Source organism: Dermacentor silvarum, chromosome 2 (assembly GCF_013339745.2).
Source record: "Dermacentor silvarum isolate Dsil-2018 chromosome 2, BIME_Dsil_1.4, whole genome shotgun sequence".
In the NCBI taxonomy this organism is placed as follows: Eukaryota; Metazoa; Arthropoda; class Arachnida; order Ixodida; family Ixodidae; genus Dermacentor; species Dermacentor silvarum.
Window position 1 is genome coordinate 102,356,893 of NC_051155.1, and position 25,843 is coordinate 102,382,735.

At 46.9% G+C, this 25,843-nt stretch overlaps 3 protein-coding genes and 1 pseudogene across 4 annotated transcripts in view; 2 read left to right on the top strand and 2 right to left on the bottom strand.

Annotated features, from left to right (window-relative positions):
* LOC119441651 (probable ATP-dependent RNA helicase DDX43) overlaps window positions 1–20,699 on the bottom strand; it is a 160,964-nt gene extending 140,265 nt beyond the window's left edge. The window contains exon 1 of one of the 2 annotated variants that reach the window (XM_049661498.1): window positions 19,775–20,699. In XM_049661498.1, coding sequence (XP_049517455.1) covers window positions 19,775–20,570 — 796 coding nt within the window. In that variant the 5' untranslated portion in view covers window positions 20,571–20,699. Of the gene's footprint in view, window positions 1–19,693 lie in introns of both variants that reach the window. The other variant, XM_049661497.1, reaches the window with a different exon arrangement.
* LOC125943110 (uncharacterized) overlaps window positions 1–25,843 on the bottom strand; it is a 492,224-nt gene that overhangs the window by 152,157 nt on the left and 314,224 nt on the right. The gene's annotated exons all lie outside the window — the stretch shown is intronic.
* LOC119443299 (U2 spliceosomal RNA) lies at window positions 8,094–8,269 on the top strand (annotated as a pseudogene).
* LOC119441652 (transcription termination factor 5, mitochondrial) overlaps window positions 23,538–25,843 on the top strand; it is a 41,238-nt gene continuing 38,932 nt past the window's right edge. Inside the window, exon 1 of the mRNA XM_037706253.2 lies at window positions 23,538–24,235. Within this exon, the coding sequence (XP_037562181.1) occupies window positions 23,712–24,235 (524 nt within the window). The 5' untranslated portion in view covers window positions 23,538–23,711. The remainder of the gene's footprint in view (window positions 24,236–25,843) is intronic.

Consider the following 25,843-nt stretch of genomic DNA (forward strand, 5'->3'; position numbering starts at 1 on the left):
CCCGGGCCCGACCCGGGCCCGTGTTACTGAGCCCGGGCCCGGTCCGGGCGTTCATTACTAAGCTTAGCTAGGGCCCGCGTGTGCATGACCAGGCCAGGCCTGTAAGAAAAAAAATCTTTTTTTTACTTACAGATTGTACCGTATCTGTCAGCCTCACCTTCTCGAGGTTTAATCAGCTGCAGTATATAAGCAATAAAAGGCCGAAATCTTTGTTTCTCCCACGGGAACATCAGTAATCCGGCCCATTGCCTGTGCTACTATTTTTCTGGTGGTGCGCATGCACTTACCTTGATTTGTACGATATGGTTCTATATGTCATTTAGCATGCAAATATACAGGGTGTTTCAGTTTAGTTGAACCAAATTTTTAAAGATTGCCTGTGGCAGATAGCACAGTTATAATCCTTGATCTAAACTACTCGATGAGGCGGCCATTACTTCCACGAGAAATCAAAACGCCTAATTGAAGAATTAACATAATGACGATAATTAACGTTTTAAATAGTTATTTTATGGCACATCTTTCAATCTACGAATTATAGTCGCTGAGTTCGCAAGGCGTATCCACTTGGAACGAATTCTCAGGACTAAACCAGTTTAGAGATAATAATTTTCAAAGTGTCCGACGAAATCAATCAAATCAAGTCAATTTATTGTCCAGTTTACATGCTGGACGGTCATTTTGGACTAAAAGCTACATATGTAGCTTGACGTGACCAAAAGACCAGGCGGGGCAATAGTATAGCAAACAGTGTGTACAAATGCACAATAATTCACATATATTTCCAGCTATCGCTGGAATTCCTCATAGACGAAATAGCTATGAACGGAAAGACAAACAATATTTGCATCAAGCCAAGTTAACAGAATTGGAAAAAGTTTTAACAGAATGCATTTTAAACAACACTACAATAACAATACTAGCTATACAAAACAACGCAACACCCGCTATACAACATAGCATGAGACTGAATTTTACAAGATCAACATTTGCTAAGAAAACGAAACAGGATTTACATTATATACTCAGAATCATACACAAAGACAGAATAATCACATCAGATACATTACAAGCGACCAAAGTGTCAGCTGAGTTCTTTCTTACTGAAATTACCACCATTTTTGTATCTGTTCAAAGTGAATGGTAGGTACTGTATTAACGACTGATGCTTATAGAGTGTTCTGAAATATGGAATTGACCATATCTCAGGATTTCTTGTGTTCATATTAATGCAACGACGCTCTAAGGAGGCTAATTGTTTTATGTAGTTCCAAGCTAATTCTGACATGGATGGCCTAATGGATGGTCAAAACGCATAATTTAATATTTAACATAATTACGCGAATTAACTTTTTAATTAATTATTTAACGAAACATCTTTCACTCTACGAATTATAGCCGCTGAGTTCGCAAGGCGCATCCACTTGGAACGAATTCTCAGGACCGAACTAGTTTCGAGATATTAATTTTCGAAGTGTCTGACGAAATGCATGGGCGTTCCAGTTAACTTTTTGAGGAAAACGCTGTTTTATGCATTAAAGCACAAAAGTAACTGGCCTTAGCGCTAAAATAATTCCACAGTATCGACACTGATAATAGTGCGATCGCAAAAGCGGTAACATGGAAATGGTTTGAGGAGTGGTTCTTTGTATAATTTATTTTTCCTTACGCGGAAACAATGTTCGTTTTTGCGGAAAAGAAAAAAAAATTTGCGTAGCTTGCACTGGCGGCGCAATGCTAAAGAGACAGCGGAGATGATGGGCACCTAGCTAGTCCTGGCATTTTGGGTTAGACTGAGCACCACCAAGTCATCCCCAGCATTTCCCGGAATTTATTTATTATTGATTGATTATCGATTAGCTATTGATTGGCTATCGATTGTCTATTACAAGATATTGGCCACGTACTTGGGATAGGCTAAGCACTACCAAGTTATCCAAATTTATTGATTATTGATGCATTATCGATTAGCTCTTGATTGGCTGTTGATTGGTTATCGTAAGGTATTGGCCACATATTTGGGCTAGGCTAAGCACTACCAAGTAATCCCCAGCATTTTCGGTAATTTATTGATTATTGATCGATTATCGACTACCTATTGGTTGGCTATCAATTGCCTATCGATAGGCAATTAGTCCCCACCATTCTTAGCTAGACATATCCAGGCTCAGCTTTGCTAGTTCACAGGTGTATGTGCCATTGCTCTTGGACCCTTTCTGCACTGCTGTCAGGATCGGCCCACATTTTTGGATTCAGCGGACACATTAGGCCCGGCCGAAACAGCTCCACTGTTAAAAATGAGAACTTCATCTGTTTTACTATTTTCTTTGATGAGATATAGTCATCTGATAAGATATGCAGTCAAGAGAGCGGTGTAGATCTGAGAACAAACTGGGATAACCAATATTCTAGTTGACATTAAGCGGAAAAAATGGATCTGGGCAGGCCATGTAATGCGTAGGCTGGATAACCGATGGACCATTAGAGCTACAGAATGGATACCAAGAGAAGGGAAGCACAGTCCAGGACGGCAGAAAACTAGGTGGGGTGATGACGTTAGGCGCAAATTGGAATCAGCTAGCGCAAGACAGCGTTAATTGGAGATCGCAGGGAGAGGCCTTCGTCCTGCAGTGGGCATAAATATAGGCTGATGATGATGATGACAGTCATCTTGTACGTGTCACTTCAGCTTGGCACAGAATGCATTGAACCATGCAATGCATAACGGTCGCGTGTGCTCGAAGGCCTACTTAGGCCCTTCAATGAGCGGGCCCGAGTCTAGCCCGTGCCCGTGGCTTCAAGCCCGAGCCCAGCCTTGGCCCGCGGCCTCAAGCCCGAGCCCGGCTCGGGCCTGCGGCTTATCCCAATGGGCCATGAAAATCCGGTGGACATCCGAATTATATCCAGATGTCCACGTCCAAAGCCGGTTATCCCCAGGATTACCCAGAGACATTGTGTTCCGGTTATTTTGAACGTCCGTCTTATTTTTAATGTTGAACGTCCTAAGGACATCTGCACTGGATTTTATGCGGACGCCATACTTCAGACGAGAGAGGGACATCCATGGGACATCATCTATTTGATTATTTCTCAACAGTTTCTGCACTGCGTATGGTACAAGCGGCATCTGCAATGGACATTGCATAGTCTCGATCGTGAATTCATAGAATTCTTGCTGAACTGTGTTAAACTATACCAGCTTGATGCGAGTTTTCATTTTGTAAGTGAAATAATTGTAAGTGAAATAAAGCTAACCCAACTGAAATCATTTTACAGATTTCTCACTGATATTGTGTTATCAAATTTAGTTTATGTTGATGTTACAAAACATGTACCAGTTTGATGTAAGTTCCCAGATTCAAAATGAAAAGGCTGTGACATCAGTTTACTATAATAGCTAAGTTAGCTGAAGTTACTTTTGAGCTAGCTGCGATCGTCATTGCGTATGTAATTTCGTGTCTAAAAAGTGTTTGTTCATACTAAAAAAAATGCTTTGCAATTTTTTGAGTAAAAGAATACAGAAAACTGCCTCCTATTACAGCTGTGACACTTCCTTTCGAGTCTGTGATATCGTAGTTGCAGTATATGTACATGTAAGAGAATCCGCCTTTTTCATTTTCCTGTGCTGCCCTCTGCCGCGCGCCGCTGGAAACGTTTTGGTAGGGGGCTGGGGCTTTCGCCGGTTGATTTGTGAACCTGCGCCCGTGTTAAGTGCGCATCGGTTGTGCGTTTCGTGGATTGTGAATAATTATTAATGGCTTCTGGGGGGGCAGCATGTCGTTCCTGGCAGCTATGAGCAGGCCTGAGTGTGCTGTTTTGTTTACAGTGCGGCCGATAAAGGCACGCTGAGTTCCCTCTACCATAGCGGCTGCTTTGGAGTTTGTTGGCGCTAACTCCTGCACTTGCACCTCGCTTTTTTTTGTAATTCTTTTTACACATTCTTTAGACATTTCGCATAAATAAGATGTTTTCGAGTGCGCAGCCTTCCGCGTCGGATTTAGCAAGCGGTGCACTTGTTTACATCGGCATCTACAGCCACAGATCGTTGTTAGCCTCAAAAAATAGGGGAAAGGTGCATATATGAAAATGCGCTGATATGAAAGAATGTCGAAACGTAGAATAAAACACACATATCTGCTCATATGAGCCGTGTTGTTCCATCGTGAGACGAGTCAGTATGAGCGGCTGAGCCACTTAAACAATAGCGGCTGTGATCCAGTTACAAATATTGGGCTGTTAATTTATTACTGATTCTCGCTTTTCTTTAACTTCGCGATAGTTAGTTTGCGCGTGTGATAAAACATTATTAGAGCAAACTGTGCTCGCATAAGCGCTCATTTAAAGGCCGTGTTGTTCTGCAATAACGCGGATGCCATCGCTGACACCGTTGGTATATAACTGAGCGAGGCGGCTGTTTATGCTGCTGTACTGAATGTACCGTCTCTTGTTTCGGGTTTGACGTAGAGATAAAGAGTACGTCTCAGGAATTAAGAAATGTGTCAGCGTGCCAACACGTAAAAACCCACCCATATACGTTGCGAATACGACCGGCAGCCTACGGGAACGGTGACGTACAGATGTTGGCACAGGCGTTGGGCACAGCGTTGTGTCCCCGCTTGCAGCTTATTGTGTACGCGGCGATCGACGCGAAGAGTAGTTTATTTCAAATCGCTAAAGCTAGAACTGGACTATAAACGCACTTTCCTTCATCCTAACTTGCTTACTTTTCAGTACAGGTCCGCCGGTAGCGGGTGCGCGAACTCGACGGCGCCAGGCCTAACATCCGCTGAACAGGATCAACATTGGCTCAAACTTATGTGCACGGATTGAGAGGGTTAAATCTTGATTTCAACTTCGTAGGCATGTCTTGACTCACTTTGAGCGCGATTATTAATATATACTAACGAAGCCGTTGCGGCTATCGCGTTATCGGTTCGACGGCCAATCGCGCGGGGTTCGGTCGAATGATGGTCGGCACGCTGATTTTATCGGTGCCGTTGACAAGAAAGCCTGTCGCAGTACAACTCGCGCTCGTCGGTTACGTCTTGTAGGCCTGGTATGATAAAATGGTCCCCGCGACACAGTGCTGCATGGTCAGCCAGTCGTAAGCGTCCGCGTCTTGTCGGTCTCCTATCGACCCAGTGTTACCGCGTCTTGAACGAGTACGTGATGTCGGGCACACGCTGCCACTACCAGCAAGCGAGGACCGACGCTGCAAGATGTCTTCGTCAGCAACGTGTTTTTAAGTGTGGTCGAAGTGTAACGCAGGGGTTTATCGATAAATTTGCTATTACAGCCATCAATGCAAGGCGGCAACTACGTGGTTCCCTGTGCAGTCTGGACGAAGCCCTCGCTGCTTTCTGTTAAAAGCGGAGTTGCAGTCTTACGCTACGCACGTTTTCGGTACCGCACCGACGTCGAGCTACCAGTGAAGTTTCAACGAGGTACACAGCACGAGTTTGCACTTGCAGTAGCGCGCGTGCGAGCGCATTTTTTTTTCTTTTTTCGGGGGACGTTTTCCCGAGACGGGGCCGCACGGCCGCACGCGCGACCCTTCCAAAACGTTTCGCGACTAATCCGCCAGGGCAGGGCGCATGCGTCGTAGCGCCGTGAAAAAGGCGGATTCAGGCAACTGAATGCTGCAAAAGTATTAATCCTGACAGGTACCAAGGGGTCCAATATATGGTGTAGTGCAAACAATATATATATATATATATATATATATATATATATACACACATCTCTGCCAAAGCAATTAAACCAAAGCATGTCTGATGAACATCCCCAAGTTTCAATAATAGGTTCCTGTGGATGTACTGCAAAGCCCCAAGTGCACTTGGTTTTGCATGTCCCTGTAACATCCGAATGTACGGTTCTGGCAGCCATCGGACGTTCGACGGACTGCCAGTTTTCTTGCGCATAAGCGTCCTATGGACGTCCGTAGTAAATCCGGTGGATTTCTGTGGATCTCCGACGGACATCCATATGTCCAAAACTGACTGACCAGTGGATGTCCACCGGAGTTTCGTTGCCCATTAATTGGGTTCGGACCGAGTGCTCTCCGTCGAAGAATGGCGCTCTAGCTATGATTCCGGACCGCTCTGGATCTGCCACTGGAATTCAGCATAATAGAAATCAAGCCCCTTGATGGGCCCATCAGAAATTTTGTTTACGCCCACGGAAACGCCGCTCAGGGTGCCACTCCTACGTACAGCAAGAATTTTACAGCGAAGCTGTATATGGCTAGTTTCCAGCGGATCGATGTCCGTAGACCGAAAACCGTGGGCCAATCCAGAACATAGTACAATACCGGGCCTACCCGCGGCGGAAGTGAAGCAGGCTTAAGCTTCAAGCACTCCGCCAACTTGCAAAAGTAAGTTTAAAAATTGGAGGACGCTTAAGCTTCGCCTTTAATAGTAGAATGCAATAGCGTTATCGGGACCCGTTCGCATCGCAACGCGCGGCTGTAGGTCTGGTAGAAATGCTGGAAAAAGAGTTTGTGTTTGAGTTTCCTTGTAGCAGAATTAGGTTTTCTCATACATTCAAATTACAATCCGACGTCGATTGGTAAACAGCCCGAAGGCGAATCCGACGCCGAATGGTATAGTCGTACTTTACAATTTTCCTGACGGATTTCACTGTGAGAAATTCATTTTTTGTTCACCAAAACCTTGCACCACGTGGAGGACCTGTGTGATCGGGGTGGTTGGAGATTTTCTCCGCCACCCACATCGCACACCAGTTGCCGATGCCGGATTTTCTGCGACACGGGGCCCTTATGCTTCTAAGGTGACTCGACTGGGCCGCATGTGCCAGCCGATCCACGTGTTTCTGTTTGTCTCAGTGGAACACAGAGTTGGAACTGGTGCTGGCGCAACAGAGTGCCCTGCGCCGCGGACGGCTTCTGGTTGTTTGCCTTGACAGCTTTTCCGTCGAGGTAATCCGAGGCTCTGATATGGGCTCGTGTCCCTGATGACCGACATGGCTGTTTGTGTGAAGCGCGAAATAACACAGTTAGTGCCGCTCCACAGTGGCCCCCTTGTCCGGGAAGCGTATATCAATAATCTAGAAGGCACAGCGCCTTAGCAGCTGTGGTTGCACGAGATTGGCTGAAACGCCGCCAGCGACGCTCTGATATGTCATGCCCGTGAGGATTATTACCTTTGCATGTCGCCCATGATAGGTCAGGTTATGGTTAGGTTAGGTTAGGATAGGTTAGGGTAAAATGCTTTAGGTGGTGCGGCGTACTCTCACAGCAGTTGCAAAGGGCATCGTCGCCGGCGGTGTTTCAGCCAATCTCATTCAACTGCGGTTGCTACGGCGCTGTGCCTTCTAGATTTTCAATACATGCATCTGGGAAGGACCGTTCGCCCAAACCAAAGCCCCTCACCCAGTCAGCCCTGGTAGGGGGGGGGGGGGGGAGGTGCCGGAGTCAATGTACCGAATGATGCTGGGTTGAATAGTTTATACGGGTTGTATTTGGACCCAATATATTAACGCGATAGCGTGCCGTTGTCAGATGGGAAGAGGACTTGGCATCCATATGTACCGCGCCCCAGAGCTTACATGTACTCATCAACGTCTACGTTCGCACCATACAGGGTTACAGCATCCCGCGTTCAAACTAGTGCGCCTACCAATCTGGGTGTCTTCTGCCTCCTGACGTCATGCTCTACGTAGACTCCTTTTCTCAGTTGCTCTGATCGACTGTGAAATGAGTAGGCTGCGTGTTGTACGATCTGAAGAAGAACAGCGTGCCTACCAAGAACGACGGCGTGAACAGAAACAGGAATGGGCGCGGCGGCGGAAGGAGACCACCGACGGGCCGCAGACGCCAAGCGTACTCGCTCAATCCGCCCGTCTCCTTCCCATGAGCGGGCCGATGAGGGTCTCCTTCCGCCGCCGCCGCGCCCATTCCTGTTTCTGTTCTTCAGACCGTACAACACGTGGCCTACCCATTTCGCAGTCAATCAGAGCAACTGAGGAAAGGAGTCTACGTAGAGCATAACGTCAGGAGGCAGAAGACACCCAGATTGGTAGGTGCACTAGTTTGAACGCAGGATGGCGTACACCTGTATGGTGCGAACGTAGACATGGCCGACGCGGGTCAAAGTGTAGTATCTGTTCCTATCAGCCTAATATTTGATACGGGTTGTATTTGGATCCACTATATTAAACTTTGCAAGTTGGCAGAGTGCTTGAAGCCATGCTTCACCTCCGCCGTGGGTAGGTCCGATATTGTACTATGTTCGGGATCGGCCCATGGTTTTTGGTCTACGGACATCGATCCGCTGGAAACTAGCCATATACAGCTTTGTTGCAAAATTCTTACTGTAAGGAGTGGCACCCTTAGCAGCATTTCCAAGGGCGTAACCAAAATTTCTGATGGGGCCATGGTAAGGGGTCCGTGAAGACGATAAGGGGATATTCGATGGGCTCGATATTTATTATGCTAAATTCCAATGGCATATCCAGAGCTAGAGCGCCATTCCTTCGACGGAGAGCACTCGCTCCAAATCCATGTATGGAACACTACCATGCAGAACAGGCAGAGGCACAATTCATATACTGAGCCCGGTGCAACGGGGCTCAAAAGTATGCTCTAGCTGTCAAGCAGAAAGTGCATATTGCAGTTTTAAGCCTGAATTTCTCACTTAGTGACGGAAAACAGTGAACTTCAGTGAACAAAATAAAGGATTTTTACTGGGCGTAGCGAATGCCTATATGTCTTCAAAATGTCCTGAACGCGTACAGAAAAGATCTTTGAATGCTTCTTGAGGACGTGCCGAAGCCAGGCATGTGGACTTTATAGGAATGTTTTGAGGCTCATGTGGGGACGTCCTGAGGACCTCAAAACGTACTCAATTGTATAAAACTGAGGACATCGATCCTGAGGATGTCATTGTGTTGTCTGGGAACCACAGGCGAAAGTATCGGCATTACTAGCTCGCACCGAAGTGAAACTTTTTCTGTTTTTGCGATCGACGAAAGTTTTTGCCGGACTCTCGTTGCATGTTGGCGTGTGGAGCTACGGATATATTTTAGTTCATAAAAAAATTACTGCAGAAACTCCTCGGGGAGTTATCTAAGTACAGTAAAAGCTCGATGATACGTATCTCACGGGGTCACGAAAAATGTTCGTATTAGGCGAAATTCGTATCATCGAAACACAATTAAAACTACTGTCGAATCTCGATAATTCGAACTCGAAGGGGCCCGAAAATTTGTTCGAATTAAAAGGACGTATTTTTGAAGTATTCGTGCACCATAGCACGATGCACGAACGGTGCGAGTCTAGAAATATCGCGGCGCGCAAGCGATAGCAAGCGCGGGCCACGAAACTGCCCACGCCGGCTAACGGTCGCTTCCCGATAACGACAGAAAACAAAGCTTCAGGGAGCGAGCGGGCGGCGCCGGCACGGGTGCGCGCGGAGACTGCGACGGTGAGGGAGAAGGGCGGCAGGGAAGCGGATTTAGCCGCGTCAACTCCGCCGCTTCGGTGGCTCCCCTCGCCCTCCCTCTCAACTCCCTCGTAGCTCTCTCACCTTCGACTCCGTGCGCACATCTCCGTGCGCGCCCGCCGCCGTGCTGGCGCCAGCTTATTTTAGCCGCTCCCTGAAGTTTCGTTTTGTGCCGTTATCGGGAAGCGAGCGTTTGAGGGCGTGAACAGTTTCGTTGGCCCGACTGCGCCTCCACCGCTGCTTCCCTCCGTGCAAGGTCAAACATGTGACTAGAAAATAGAGGAGAAGGGTTCACTGCCAGTTTATCCGCGTGGCTGAGACGTCGGCACTATTGTGTGCTAGAATACGGTTGTCTAGAACACTCTAGTCGGCACGTACACGCTTGTTCCGGCGCGATGCAGAAACGGCGACCTTGCAATTTGAGAGAGGGGAAAATTTCCGCCGCCGTTTTTTTTTTTTTTTCCGTTCCAGGAATTCGCGCGCGGCATTGAGGGCTCTCTCCTGAGCTTTTGCTCTATGGCGGTGTCGGAGCAATGCCGGTCGGAGTCGCCGCCGCGTGATTTGGCGCGCTGCTAAGAGCATTGTCGGTGCGCGGTATGTTCGAAATAAGCGCGTTCGAATTCGCTTGCTTCGCGTTGACGTTGAACGAAAGCACGTTTTTCATGATAGTCTCGCTGTGCAACAATTGTGCTCAGTGTTGACGTTGCGAGGCCTAGCTCCTTAGCCAACTCCGTTCGCTTCCTCTTGGGATCCTCATCGACCTTTCGAAGAATGTCTAATTTCTCTTTAAAGGAGAGTGCTTTCCGCTTGCAAGACATAGCTCGCTGCGACTAGGCAAAATGGCGCAAACACGAAGAACGCGGCCCGAAGCGCAGCAGCCACTCCATCTGACGGCTCACAGAAAAGGAGGAGAAGTACAAAAGCGCCACCGCTCCAAACGCTTCAAACTCTTCGCGCCCAGTCGCGGAGTCCGCGCTGTCCGGCGCTGCGCCTCCGCACCAAAAGAGAAGGAGAGAAAGCGCGTGACTGCGCGCTGTTATAATTCGCGGCCGTCGGTGGGGCGGCGTTTATTCGTATCAACCGTCGCAAGCTGAAAATCGATTCGTAACAACCGTTCTCTAGCACGTTGCAAAGTAATGGGGCTCGGCCGGGACCACAGAAAAATTCGTATCATCCGGAAATTCGTATTAGCCGTGATCGTATCATCGAGCTTTTACTGTATGCGTTAGCTCATCTCCACGCAGCCCGGTGTCATTATCAATGTTACGAAATTTTATCATAAGCGCGCTGCCCACCAGGACCGCAAGGCGGAAAGAAATGGGAACTGCCCATGTGGCCCCGATCCCGCAAACTTGGAACATTTCACCAGAGCAACGTACGGTCAATCATTACATACACAGCTTCACTGGTCATCCACCTTCACAGAGTGGAATGGCACTAAATTTTTTAAATAAGAAGTTATTAAAAAAGACAAATACTATTATTTTCTGAGTGGCGCATTTCCAGGTCGCGGTTTACGCATAAACGGTTCACGCCCACACGTGCTTAGGGTGCCTCAATACCACGTACGTCTAGCGACGTACGAGGCACCCGTTCTTTTTCACAAGAGTTGCGCACGCTGCTGCATGGCTATTTTACACAGTGCGTGTGACGCAGAGGCGACAGCTGCGGTGTGATCGTTCATGAGGGCAGGGGGGGAAAGGACAGACGACGCGCAGGCTTTCACTTGAATTTAAAATTTACACGGCGTTCATATCTAAGTGGCAGTAGAGGGGGTAGAGTTTTGTTCTCCTGAACACCATTGTGAGGGAAAAGCTGACAATGGCCTGACAATGACCTGACAATGGCCACTGTCACTGACGTAATAGCAACAGCCAAGACACTCTCAATGTTCTATCAATGCCCTGCACAACTACCAGTTTATACGGCTGTGCTCCTAGGAGCAAAAAAAGTGGCCCTGCTGGAAGTGTATGGCACTGACAGTGAAAGCTATTGCTCTGTTGCTCAAGGTAACACTGACATCTCGGCCACTGCGGAATTGGCTAAATCGAGCCAGCAGTTTTACCAGAAGAATAATGTATATCTGGCGCTCCCACTTATGCAGCATTGAGTACTTATTGAACATATTACCTAAACTGTGCAGTGTCGAAGACTATCACACCGAGATGTCATTACCGTGACCTAAGATCAACCCAGAGGAGGAAGGAATTTTTTAAAGCCTGTTGATTTCAGCTCTGTTGAAAAATAGAAATGACTAATATGATTCAGAGAAAGGCCTCAAAAACCTATCGCTCTAAAACAGAACATGGAATGGAAAGCTTTGGCCTTTACAGAGTCATCTGCTCTTGAAGAATACACTTCATCAGTTTCCAAGTGCACATAGTAGCACAAACTTTGAACTGAGGGCCTACAGACACATTTTATAAACAAATACTATCTTCCCAATGAATCATAGTGGCCAATTCTTTTTTCCCATGTAGTAGTAGAAATATTGTGTTACAGAATAGAGAAGTTGTGTTTGCTTGTATGTCACAAATATGTTTTCTCATACAGTGGGCAAACATACACATGTAAAGAAAACGAGAGAACAAAATGCGCATCAGTGATCCTCAAATCTCACCCAGTGCACCGAGTCCACTTGACAAAAGATAAGTGCTTGTTCCCTGCTAGAACTGCCAGCTTACTATCAGCTTTTAGTGATATGATTATAACCACTGCAATTTGCAAGGGAACCACGAGGGGTAGCAAATGCCTCTCCACAAAGTTTTTTCACTGCAATACCTACATTAAAAAGCCGAATTAAGGGGAGATGCTCCTCAGAAACATTTCTTTTTAAATAATGATGCTGGGCGAATGAAAATTCTACCACTTGTACAGCTTGATCTCTTCATTCGAAATCTACTTTTAGTTTTAGGACATCTCGATGCTTTCATGTCCTAAGTGCCATGCATAAGTGAGAAGCAGTGCACGTTTGTGCAGCTGCGGGACATAGCAGTTAGCATGATAGAGCAGTGCAAAATTATTTTTCCTATCCCTAACACTCCACTGAGTGCTAATAAGCAAGATAATGTGATTCCCTTTACAGGCAACATTTTAAGAGAATTTCGTATCTGGTGCTTCATATTCAGTGGCTGGTGCCTGAGTACATTAAAAATGTTCATCCTCAAAAAAATAAAGTTATTGCATTAAATCCTAGATAAGTGCATTCCACATATCCTAAAAATTACGCCCATCAAATGTGGTCTTGATTGGAACACAATAAGTACATAAAATGTGCACAAACGCCTTGTTTTGCCCAAAATATGAACTTGAGAAAAATGCGATTGAAAGTTATAAAAGTTCTTTACTTCTGTTAATTATTATTATTACTTCCCGGGGAGATTGTGATGCGGCAAAGCTAACCTTGGAGAGAAAAAGCTTAGGCCTACCACCTTGCACGAGCCCAATGGCGTGCGACACCGCGGTTTGACGCATCGCGCGCTTGAAAATGTGTCATATCTGTGCCTTTTCTTGCCACCTCGAGTGCTTTAACCGAGTTTATTATACTTTTCCCGATCATTTCTGGCTCTGATTTCATCATATGTGAAATAGGAGAGATCAATGTTGCTGAAACAACTAAAAACACAAAACCTGTTTCTTTAATGAAAATCGCCGTTTTTTGACCCGCCTCTCCCCTTAACATTCCCGGTTATTAAATGCCCACACTGCATGGTCAACATGGCCACATTCTAGCAGTTTTACATGACGCAAACAAACACAATAGATCATATAAATATAGGGATGTTCTCAAGAGCTTCATTTGTGTAAATCTCAGTACAAACACCAGACTTCTGTTCAGTCACCAATAAACAGTGACTTGCATGGTTTCACAACTTCATGGGAAAAGCTTTACAAAATTGTGAAAAAAATATGTAACCATACTTCTGTCACTCCTTCATACATTAAGCTGAATCACTGCAAATGGCAGCTACAAGCTCCCGGCTCCAATTTGCATTAGAAAATTCTGCGTCTAAATCTCGTGAGATGGAAATACAAAAACAAGACTTCTGTAAAACACTTAGAAAACTCCAGTTCCACTGGAATGACTGTTATAGGCTCCTCCACAATCCTAAAAAGCATGTAGGTAGTACAGTAAAATCTCGTTACAAGAGACACTCGGTTATACGAGATATTTGAAAATGGTTTGGTTGGAATTCCTATGTTCGCCATGTTAACAACCTCGACAAGAGACACTCGGTTACTAAGGACAACTTTTTTAGGTCCCTAGAGTAAATTCTTTCACTACAAGAGACACAACCCAGACACGCTCACGCAACGCGGCCAACGTCGTAACAACCGGTATGCGCTGCAATTTTCATTCCCTTGGCTCGATTTTGTTCCGTTCCGCTGCCGGCTGTTATCCCTCGTATGGTAGCAACTACAAATTGCACTGAATTTTCTTTCATTATGCTTTTATAATTGCTGTCATGCTGCCACACCGACACTGCGAGAGTTGGATTTCTGTCACAGCGTCTGTGGTGCTGGTCGCTTTGTATGCCGGTAGGCGGACTCCGGAGCCATCTCCATGTTTCCATGAGACAGCTCTGTTCGCATCAAAGATGTCACACACTTTGATGCTGATGTATAATATAGTGGTCTAGTTCGACTCCTCAGTGTTGTCAGAATTTTTGGTTATAAGAGACATGTTTCCCGTGTCCTTTGAGTGTCTCTTGTAACGAGGTTTTACTGCATGTAGCAGCAGACACATGCTATCTGTAGTGCCATCCTTTTCCAAGCAGAACATGCAAGGCGCATCCAGTTAGATAGCCTTCCACAAAATAACTTTACCGAGTTCGTTCTGACTCCAGGCGCTTTCTTTTTTGGCAGTTGATCCACATTTGCTTCATAAACCTTGTACGAAGTATGAGCAGTGGAAGGAAAATGCCTGTGAAGCAAAGAAAGAGTGTGCCACAGTTCACGTGCATCACCATCCAGTCACAGCTTTTATTCAAATACTATGGTACGATGCACAAGATGAGCACAACAGAAAAGCATCAACATCAACAGCATCCAATGCATGTGCCATCCATGCGCTTAATTGCAGAGTCACTGTATTTAGTTGTACATGCGTTACTGCGCCAAGTAGTCTGGCAGAGTTAGACGGCCATGAAGAAAGGAAAAAATTATGAGCCATTCTACTCTGTGAAGGTGAATCACCAGCGAAGCTGTTTAGCACACGACACAGAATTTTGAACAAAAGTACGAACACATTTATTGTCTTGATCGGTGGTCATTGTGATGAAACGTACGCACATACATTTCATATCATTATTATATTAATTCAATCTTATTCTCGTATAGTCCAGACTCCCGAGGAGCAACACACCTACTAAGAGCGACTGTAGGAACAGAGACGAGATTGCAATCGGCACCGGCGGGCAGCAAACACCACCAATGGAGATTGTGTACAAAACACCAAGCGCATGTGGGGCGTAGCCTCCCCATTACGATGACCGAAGAGAGGTGAAATTCAAAATGTAGAACGGCAACTTGTCTTTCTGGTTTTTTATATACATTTGCATGGACGATGGGATCACCGCCCGGAGGAGCCGGAGAAAACTAGACACACGTGACCTTCTGACGGCACCGCCACCACAGGAGAGTGGAAGGAAAGAAAACTAGATGCACAAGCGCTTGGAACGCCGACAAAGTGAGGGCAGTGCAAATGTAGACATGGCCGATGTAGGTTGGCTTTTGCTAAGATCCCATCATAGTTCTTTTTGAAAAAAAAAATGCAAGAAACATTTTTCTAAAAACCTATGTTCTTACCCTTATGCCTGGGACCTCTTTGGGCGCCCGGTGTGACAACAGTAGTTCAAGGGCGCGTTACTGGTCCCAGAGCCCACCACCCAGAGTCCACAGTGGTATGTGCCATTGCGCTTGGACCCCTTCTCCACCATTGCCAGGATTAGCTCGAATTTTTGCACACAAAGAGCAAGAATGCACGGAACCATAGCCATAAACAGCTTCGTTGTAAAAAAGAACTAGGAGGGAGAATGACATCAGGCAGCTAGCCTCTGCAAGCCAACCTCCTCTGATACCATACCTTGCCTTGGGTTGTCTGGGCAGCCAGACAACCCAACCCGGTCTATCTGAACCACGTAGTCTGAACAGCCACGCGCGCTCGCCGCCTTGAAAATCCACTTTCTGTGTGATGATGCCCTAGTCCCAATTAACCCTCACCACTAATGCTATCTCTGCTCTCTCCCATACTCTCCGCACACTTGGTAGCTAGAAATTGCTACTTGCCTGTCACGTGGTGAGGTACATATATATTTTTATATTTTTTATATAAAAATATATATTTTTGTGACCATGGCTTCGAGATTGTTATGTGATACGGGCCTACTTCCAATGGGCCTGTTTTTATGACCAGGATTCAAGATTGTCATGTGATGTTCCGTCCCAGCCTGTTTCTATTCTCCTTGTTGATAGTGCTTTCTGTTTCTCTGACAGATAAATCATCACAGCTTCCATATGCGACTGTTTTGCATTTGCCCAAGGGCAAAGAGAAAAGAAGAAAAAGTCATACTTTGTTTAATTTGCTGCTGTAAATAAGATGCATATGTTTTCTCTTCCCCAACCTAAACTAATGCAAATGAGAATGCAGGAATTTTTTTCAGGACTGTTCTTGACAATAGAATAGTCAGCTTCAAATCATTATTTCATCAGTTCTATCCCACATAGGATATCCTCGCATGGAAAGGAAGGTGCACAAAATATGACCACAAGAAGTATGCGTCTTCCTTTCTATCCGCACGTGTCTGAAAGTTTACTTGATAACAGGCATGTGGTTGGCCTCCTGGTGATTCTTTTGTCTGTAGTGCGTGCCTGACTTTGCATACCATGAATCCACTTGAACTTGCTCAGTTTTCTGTTGTTTTAAAGAAATCCTATTTTGTGTGCTGTTATGCAATGCCTGCACCAACGTGCTTATTGAACTAATGCTTAAAAAAACGCATCTGCCTTATTTCTTAGCTCAGAACTACTGTTCAGTGTAAAAATGTTTTTGTTAATTATTAAGCTATATGCCAGATATGTCAACATACACTTTGCATTTCACAAGCACTGCCGACTGTACCTATGAGGAAAAAGACGAAGTTCCATCTGTGAACACACCTTCTCGCTCTCGCAAGGGATAAAAAGGTACAGAGACATTTCCGTAAAGTAAGACGTGCAAAGAGAAATTCATATGCTTGCAGATGGTTCCCTGTAAACCTCCCCCACTCAGTGTCTGCTCAAAGTTTCTCGATCATCACATCCAGGAGTTTCTCAGAACATTATGCAGACACAGATGTCTTTTGTGTCTCTCTTCTCTCATGAAAAACCTAGCACCATCCATGGAAGTGGGACAGAAGTGCTTAGTAACTCAGCTTTTTTATAAGTAAAGAAATAGTTTTATTTACCTACTTCGGCTGCTTTGGACGGCTGATCTCAAACAATAAATGGTGGCACCATAACCAGTCCCCCCCCCCCCACAAGACTAGCTTGTCCACTTGGGTATGTGCCCGAATAGACAACCTGCGGCACTGCATATGGGATATTGGTATATAGACATACTTGGCCAATCCTCTGTAACAGATGTGCCAAGGTGACCACAAGAAGTCATCAACATTGGCCTATTTTTTTGGTCCACTGCAGGACGAAGACCTCCCCCTGCGATCTTCAATTACCCCTGTCTTGCGCTACATTCCAGTGAGCCATGAGCTGCACACAAAAGGCCACCCGTAAGATAACCATAGACAACAAACAGTGACCGTAATTTTATGAGCCCCGCAGTCGCAAGGACTTTGGGAGGCTTTTTAAATTGCTTCCACTTGAGGGGAAGTCCCTACCATAACGTTCGGAGCACAATCTTGTAGCCATGTTAAACAGGCATTTTCAATTCTCCATGAAGTAAGCATTGAACTTTACCATAGTAGAACCAAAGCATGAAACAGATGCCAACTAGAACAAACTAGAGTGCTTAAGATCGCATTCATTTGATGGCCCTTGATCCTTGATCTGAACTCAAGCATGCTCGCACATGCCTGCGTGACAGTGACCAATATGCAAAAAGCAGACCTCATTTGACAAACACTGTAAGTGCAACGGTTGATTGCTTTTTCCCAGAGGGTCATAGCTGTAGTGGCAACAAAAATGTGCAATAATTAGAGCTACAACCGTTTCACCTTTTTCGATAACTTTTTACGCAGATGCGGTATATGTGGCTAGCTACAACATTGACATGCTTAAAGCACGTCAACACTTCTGAGTCATGGCAACTGGTGCCATTGGAGATTTCCCACCAAAAAAATGTAAGCATGCACATGCAGAGTAAAGGTACAGCACGTGCATTTTGAATGAAAGAAACAGGCAACAATTGCCTAAGGCAGTAACAAAATGCATTTAGTCACATTGTTCCAAGCACATCAATGGGAGCAATAGCTACTTGTTTGAAAAAGCGGAAAAACTACTTTCTCCCAATTTGACAGATTTTATAGTGGAACTGAAAGCAAAAATACACCTTTAGTATTGCATAATGTATTGCATTTACAGGCTGGTTGGTGCCAATTCATAATAAAGCTTAGGGCAAACATAACACCAGGTGACAGGACAAGACGCCTTGTCCCATCCCCTTGTGCAGTGTTTGCGGTAAGCCTTATTGTGAAGGCAGTTTTGTCGCACTAGCCTGCAACATTTCGCCGCCAGACAAATTGCGTGCGAAGGATGCCTGCATACTTATGGCTCCCCCCCGCAGCACCTCGGCATAAATTCACCAAGCATGCCTCGCAAGTTGCCTCAATTTTTACCTAATATTGCCTTTTGAACAGCCCTTACCTTCGTTTAAGGCTGCTTTCTTTTTTTCTTCCTTTCTCTTCCATGCACCCAGAACCTGAATGCACTAAGAAAGCACAAGGAACATGCAAAGTGGCACCTGGAAGTGCGAATGCAAACAGGCTGTGTTGCACATGTCCAGAGGTGGAGGGAAAAGTGCTCTCTCGGCTACGTGCTCAGCCTAAGTAAAGATGCAACATGCAGGGTGTATCACCGGTTTATTTGCTCGTCAATTAGTCATAAAAGGATTTCATCGCAATAAACAATATAAAGCGTAACAACATATGAATGCTTGTCAAACCATAACAACAGCATATCACAGCTACTGTCCCCTCACCAACGGTTGCGATTGCCGCCACCGCCTCCCCCCCGCCGGAAACCACCACCTCGGCCACCACAGTCCTCGCCAAAGCTACGCTCCTCGTCGTCACGGCGTTCCTTCCAAGCATCAAAGCGGTCAGCCATCGCGTAGAGCTCAGCGGGGACATCTTGGCTGGCTTCCTCCAAGATGCTGATCAGCTCACGAGCCTGCCTCCAGTTGCCGCGAGTTATGAGCGTGATGGCTGTGCCTGTACGCCCAGCTCGACCTGTGCGACCCACACGATGGACATACTCTTCCACATTGTGAGGGAAGTCGTAGTTGAAGATATGCGTCACATCTTTTATGTCCAACCCTCGTGCAGCAACATCGGTGGCAATCAAGATGCGCACTCTGCCATCCCGTAGATCTTCGAGTGCTCGCTCACGGTCGCACTGCTCTCTGGATCCGTGGATGGAATCGCAGTTGATGCCGGCCAGGACAAAGTCGCTTGTCAGGTAGTCCACCATGGCCTTCCTGTCGACAAAAACAATCACTTTGTCTTCCGGCTGCATGGAGTTGAAGAAAGCCAGAAGCTGCTCCCTCTTTTCCTCTTCGTCGCACAGGATGATCTTCTGTGTCACTGTGTGCACTGCGGCGAGGTCCAAGGAGCCGACAAACACTTGGAATGGGTTTGTCATGTACTGCTGTGAAAGGCGACGCACACCCTCTGGCCAGGTGGCACTTGTCATGACCGTCTGCCGGTCAGGCCTTATGTCCAGCATCACCTTCCGGATCTGGATCTCAAAGCCCATGTCCAGCATGCGGTCTGCCTCGTCCAGGACCAAGAAAGTGACAAAGTTAAGGTCGATGATCCTGTTCATGACAAGGTCGTTGAGGCGGCCGGGTGTTGCGATGACAATCTCCACGCCAAGGTTGACGGTCTGTATCTGCTCTTGCCGACTGCCACCGCCGTAGATGCATACGCACTTTATCCCTCGATAGTGGTATTTCTTTGCTTCCCGCTCAATCTGCTGGGCAAGCTCGCGCGTCGGAGCAAGAACCAGACACGAAGGACCTTTCCTTTCCTCCCTCGGTACAGGCTGACTGTCGATGTGAATCAAGGCTGGCAGCAGGAATGCCAGAGTCTTCCCTGTACCTGTCTGTGCGATTCCGATGAGGTCTTGACCTTGAAGCAGGATTGGCCAGGCCTGGCTCTGTATTGGAGACGGCTTCGCGAACTTATTTTTGTAGATTTCGTCCAAGATTTCCGGATAGTTTGAAAACGCCTGCTCGAACGTTGTCACGGGGTTAGTAGCTACGTCTGGTCGTTGCTGCTGTTCTGGGCCCAAGTACTTGACAACTATATTATTGTTAGTTGCCCTGAAGGACGCCGCCGCGTCAGCAGACATGGACGCAACTTCAGGATCTTCAACGTAAAAATTTTTAACTATCGGTGCGAGAGAGGCCCAGCGCTTCTTCGCCTCTTCGTCGCTCCTAGCAAGCAGCTTGTCCCAGTCGAGCAAAGGCGGCGGTTCTTCGCTTTTGTTGGAGCACGCTGGTTCTTCAGGTGGATGGACGATCGCGTCGATGAGCTCGCAGGCCTTGCGACGCGCCTCTTCGGAGCCCGAGAGCTCGATCTTGGTCTCGAAGTAATCTGCGTCGTCTCTTTTGACCCAGATGCGCGCACCACTGGAATCCTCAAGCTCGCGGATCCTGGAACCGCCTCTGCCAATGATCCTGGCAACATCTTTGACGGGCACCGAGATCACTTCAGCGTATGTGCGCGACGCATTGGGTCGTTCATAGTTACCCCGGCCACGGCCTCGACCAGACAATGCGCCGAGGTTGTCCCCTTCGCCGCAACGCCTGGGTTCTGAAGTCTGCTGCGAAGGCGGAGGAACGTATTCGTCCTCGATCCACTCGTAATCTGCATTCTTCGAAGCGGCGTCCATAACAAGGGGTACAGCGTTTCCTGGCCGAACGATGGTCTTGTTGCGACGCTCGTCAGACTTAGGCCTCGCAGGAAATGGTTACCAGCAAGGTACGATAGGCCCGTTTAAAATAAAACAGACCTGGTGACAACAAAATTTTTCCAAATAAAGAAATTCTGGACACTTGCGTGCAGGTAGACGTAGACGCAAAAATGGCCACTTGTGTGCTGGTAGACGCAGACGCAATAATGGACTACTGGACACTCGCGTGCAGGTAGACGCAGAGGCAAGAATGAATAATGGGACGTGGCCACAGAACACCCATACAAACTTACGCGGCTGCGAGGGAACTGCAGCACGTGCTGTGAGAGCCCTGCGGATCCGTGCTGTTCCTCGCCAACAAAAGGCCTCGAAAAAAAAAAAAAAAAAGTGGTATTCATCCGCCCGTCTAATCATACTCGTGAGCACCTAAAACGTAACAACTACGTAATCACGCAGCGGACGGACTACATTCAACACGACAACTAAAACTAGATAGTCGAGAAACGTCATTCAAAATCTGAGCACTTGCAGATGCGCGCGCCGCCACCAACACTTCATTACCAAATATGTATGAAAATTTATACGAAATAAATGACTCTAATTGCTTCACATAGGTACAACTTTTTATTTTCATTGTTTGGCTCACAAATGTGGCATTTTGTTTAGCAACGAGTACGATAGGTCAACTTGCCGTTTCGCAGCTCGCATGCTCGCCTGCAACGCTGAGCGTGTCGTGAAAAAAAGAAAAAAAAAAGAAAAAAAAAGAGAGAGAGAGAGAAGAAGAAGAAGAAACATAATTCGACCTGAGGTTTCTTTCCAATTTTCTTACGGCTACCGTAACCTCCTTCTCGAGACCGAGCCGCGGGAGTCGTTGAGTGTCGGCTACCCGATCAACCATTTCTCACGATTCGAACAGCCTTTGCGCGTTTCCTCTTCGCAGCACGTACGGATCGGTGCTGGTTTCGTGGGCATTATTAGAGTGGAGAATTACGACTCGTGGAGACAGTTGCCCTAAGTATACGTGTGCGAAATTATTGTTGGAACAAATATGCCGTCGAAATGTGGCATGACCTCGCAAGCACGGGATGGATGCGCTTGCTTGCATGTTTCGTAACCTTGGAGAAACTTTCGCCTCACGTGTGCCCTTCGGCGTTTTCCTCTCGCCTTGTGACCGTGCATGAACTTGCACTTGAATGTATCCCAGTTAACAGCTTTTATAGTGTTCGATCTTCACAAACATGCCACAGCCAAGTAGTAGTGTTGCCACAGGAGTTTGCAATTGGCGCGGAGATGCAATTGTTTTGTTTGCTTTCTCGTTGTGTCGTAGGACGACGCCTCGCTGTACCTGAATAAGCGCATCCTTCTGTTTGCAATTCGAATAGCTATTGTTAAACGTAACTGTGCGCGCAGACGTGAAATGGACTCGTGCGAGCGGTCGTAGCGTTCTAAATAAATCTATCATATAAACAATGGCAGCGTCTCCTGCGCCGCGCGGCACTCCAGACGAGTCCACTCCTGCATCGTAATTAAACTAAAAACAATCGAAATATATCAAATCTTAGTAGACAATGCGTTGAACTTATATCGATATGAAAGAAAGTTGTCTTACGCGTTAATTAATATACACATTTTCATTAAGGACATCATCGCAAAATGTTTTCAACCATACTGTCATGGGTTCCTGTATAATAATAGCGTTCAGTATTACAAGACATCAAAATGTTATATTAGCTATCAGGTGCCTGCAGGGAAAGAAAGCAATTTTATCGACCATCTTGCACGCCGCATCCCCCGCGCGTCACCCGAGAGCCCTATCCTAGGGAACACGAAATCGCTCCCGTGCTGTATAGTCCGCGCTGTCTTCTTTGTGCCGCCTGCTACACAGAGGCGATCCAGTCAAAGGCTGCTGGAGAAACTACATCGCGCAGACTTCCAGTCGAATCCGCGAATTTCGGCGGAGCGGTCTGGACTGCTCCGCGGACCGCGGGACTCTCTCGGATCGAGATCAGCTAGCTCTTTACGTACTCCTTTACAGACTCTAGAGGCTGACTGGCGATCCTGAATTCTTGTTCCATTGCCAGGCTATTGAACATTATCTTTGTCTTCTGCATATTCATTTTCAACACAATTCTTACACTTTCTCGATTAAGGTCCTGAACATGGAGGAATGTTTTGTTTCCTTCCTCCATGGTCCTGAATCATTTGCTGTAATTCGTCTCCATTGTTGTTGTTGCAGATGACATTGTCCTAATCAGGGCAACAACAACCACGAAAGAGAAGCATACCCACAACCGCACAAAGAAACAGAAACAGATTGATCTCAAGAAACAGATTGGAGAAGGTTGCAAACCAGAACCTTCAGAAACCCAGCACACTTATAGAGAGAGTAAATTCCAGACAGTACCCAGAAGCGAGCTGCAAGCTCTGCAAGCACGAACACGCAGACATGGTACACGTCTTATGGAAATGCACAGAGATCAGAGCAACATAGAACCGGACCTTCTCGAGGGGCGATGGCTAAGCGCTCTGACTAGCTCGGATCAAAGGCATTGCTCGGATCTACACGTACGACCATGCGTACGACCAACTATGGGCAATCCAGCGGGCCCGGGCTACAGTGGCTAGAATTCTAGCCACTGTACCCGGGCAGCGGTGGAAAGGCTATGCTAGTTATGCCTCACCGTACCCAGGTGGCCTGAGCCCGAGCCGGCAACCCCGCAGGTGCTTTTATCAATAAAGTTTTTTTCCGGCCATCCGTTCGTCCGAAAACGCGCACTGCTGGACAGTTAAAATTGCTGCGCCAAAAATCTCACATGCAGTTTGCGGCGACGAGATGGCGCTACCGATAATTTAAGTTCACGCGGTGGAGTTTTCCGAGGAGGCAGTGGGTAGTGATATCACTATAGTAGTAGTGGTAGTGGTGCTTGCGATCCAGTGCTGCGCGCATGGCTGACATCATAGAGTTTCATGGCTAGATGTGCTAGTATGGCGAGTGAAAGTTTTCGTTAGTTTCTCAGTATTCTCTTGTGTTGCGGTGCACGCTTTTCGTTCGTTCAACTATGTAGCGCCTGTAGCCCGCGTCTCAACGCGCGGTGACCGACGGTAAGCAAGCTTGCAGCAATGTTGCTGAACAGTTTGAGAATCGGTGGCAGGTTGTGCTGGAAACTGGCCCGCGGTGCGTCGGTTGCGGCTCCGTCAAGGGTAACAGGGACATCTCCAACTGGTCGCTCTTCCTCGTCCAAGGCACGGCTTGCTTCCAAGAAACGCGAAGCGGAGTCGCAACGTGAGCAGCCCTGTTCGATACTGTCGACCATCAACGATCGAGACGACGATGACTTCAACCTGGTCGAGGAGCCCGAAGGCAGCCTAAGCGAGCAGTCGCGCGCCCGCATCCAGCTTTTGACAGAATCGCTCGGGTGCTCGCTTGCGAGTGCCACAAGCATCGTAATGAGCAACCGAAAGATCCTCAGTATACGGCGCGAGACCTTGTTGAAGAACATTGGCATGCTCAAGTCGCTGTTTCCGGTGCGCGAAATCATGCGCCACCCGGAGATCTTCAGCTTCCAGTTCGGCACGGCTGAGCAGCGCTACCGGAACCTTGAGGAGTGCGGTATCAAAAAAGTTACGCCCGCCAGAGTCATCAAGTGAGCCCTGTTGCCTTTACTAAAGCCAGCTCAGGTATTACTGAGCATTCGCGGTTGTATGTGGTTAGTAGGTCGGCGGTTGTCAGCCGCTGTTATGGCGCCTGTTCATCGGTGAGCGCGTGCACGCACGCACACGCAGACGTTTACGAAGCACTTATCACAGGGCATTCTCACTAACGACTAAAATTTTGACTCGACTGCAATGGGCAGCTTAGTGTATGACTCCCTCCCACCCTCAACAACTACTTTTGCTCCCTTGTCAGGCCATTATTTTTACAAATGTGCTTCTACCCACCAGTAGCGTAGAAACCTTGTTTTAAAATGCAATGCAAAGCGAGTCAAATTGTCTACCCAATCTAACTTGTAAGGATATTTGTTCCATTTTCGATAAAGTAAAGAAAGCCTGAGCCACAAACATGGTTTCTTCATGGCATGATTTTGTACACAACTTTCATTTAGACAGGACAATTGCTGATGTGCAACAACAAAACATTGACCTCGGGTGTCAGGTAGGGAGTCTGGAGGAATGCACTAAGTATACGAGCAGTTGACCAAATGAATCGTGACCATTTGCTCCACACACTGTGTCTTCCTGTTTGGAACTGTTCAAACTGATTTTTCGGCGCCATTACTATCTGTGCAGCGGGTTTGAAATGCCTGGCTTTAGTGGCTGCACCTTCCTTGTTCTGCAAGGTTTAATGGTGGTGAGCTACTGACCAAGAGCAAGCTGATGAGGGTAGCATCAGCTGGGATGAGGCTTGTCGTTTGTTCAGCTGTGCGTAGTCTACGGTTGGCCTTAATTGGGATTTGCTGGCCAGTGTCCTATGCACAGAATGCATCACACTGCTAACCACGTGTGTGTGTGTGCACCTTTCTTCGCCTCTTCCCTGGGGTTTGGCGTTTGTCATTGTTTCCTAGCCAAATATATTTTATAGTTATATATAGACAACTTGAGCCATTTGGTATGTGCTGTCTTGCTAAGTAGGTAACGTGAGCCGCCACCTGATTTATCCTTGTCAATACAACCAGCCTTATCAATCCAACCATGCTGAGCAGACAACTTGGGCCATTGTGTATGTGGCCAAATAGTCAACTTTGGCAATGGGTATTTGAGCATTCTTGGTACACCCCCCAGTATAGATGTGTCACTGGGCCTCATCAATTATCTGTCCCCGACAGTCCTGGTCTGCCCGAGGCAGTGCTTGCCCAAGGCGGTGTTGTCCTGGAGATTCCGGGACGACAAATCGAAAAGGCTCATTGTGATACAAGGCTTATGAAGCCTTAAACATCTAGATGTGTGTGATATTTCTCTGTATATACACCTTTCATCAACATTCTTCCTTCAACAAGCACTGTACGTTGTCACCTTCGTATTCTTGACTCAAACAGCTACAGGCAGTGAGACTGTGCTCATGTCATCCACTATTCCTGCTACCTCACTAACTCAAACTAGCTTTGTGTCATATAGATCCTAACATTGCAATGGATGTGCGTGTTTTTCTTATGAAATAGTTTCAGCATGCTGCTACTTCTGTTCTGTTGCCACCATTCTTTCCACTGCCTGCCAGCTTTGTACATGCTAGCAAGGCCACAATGTTGACATACAAT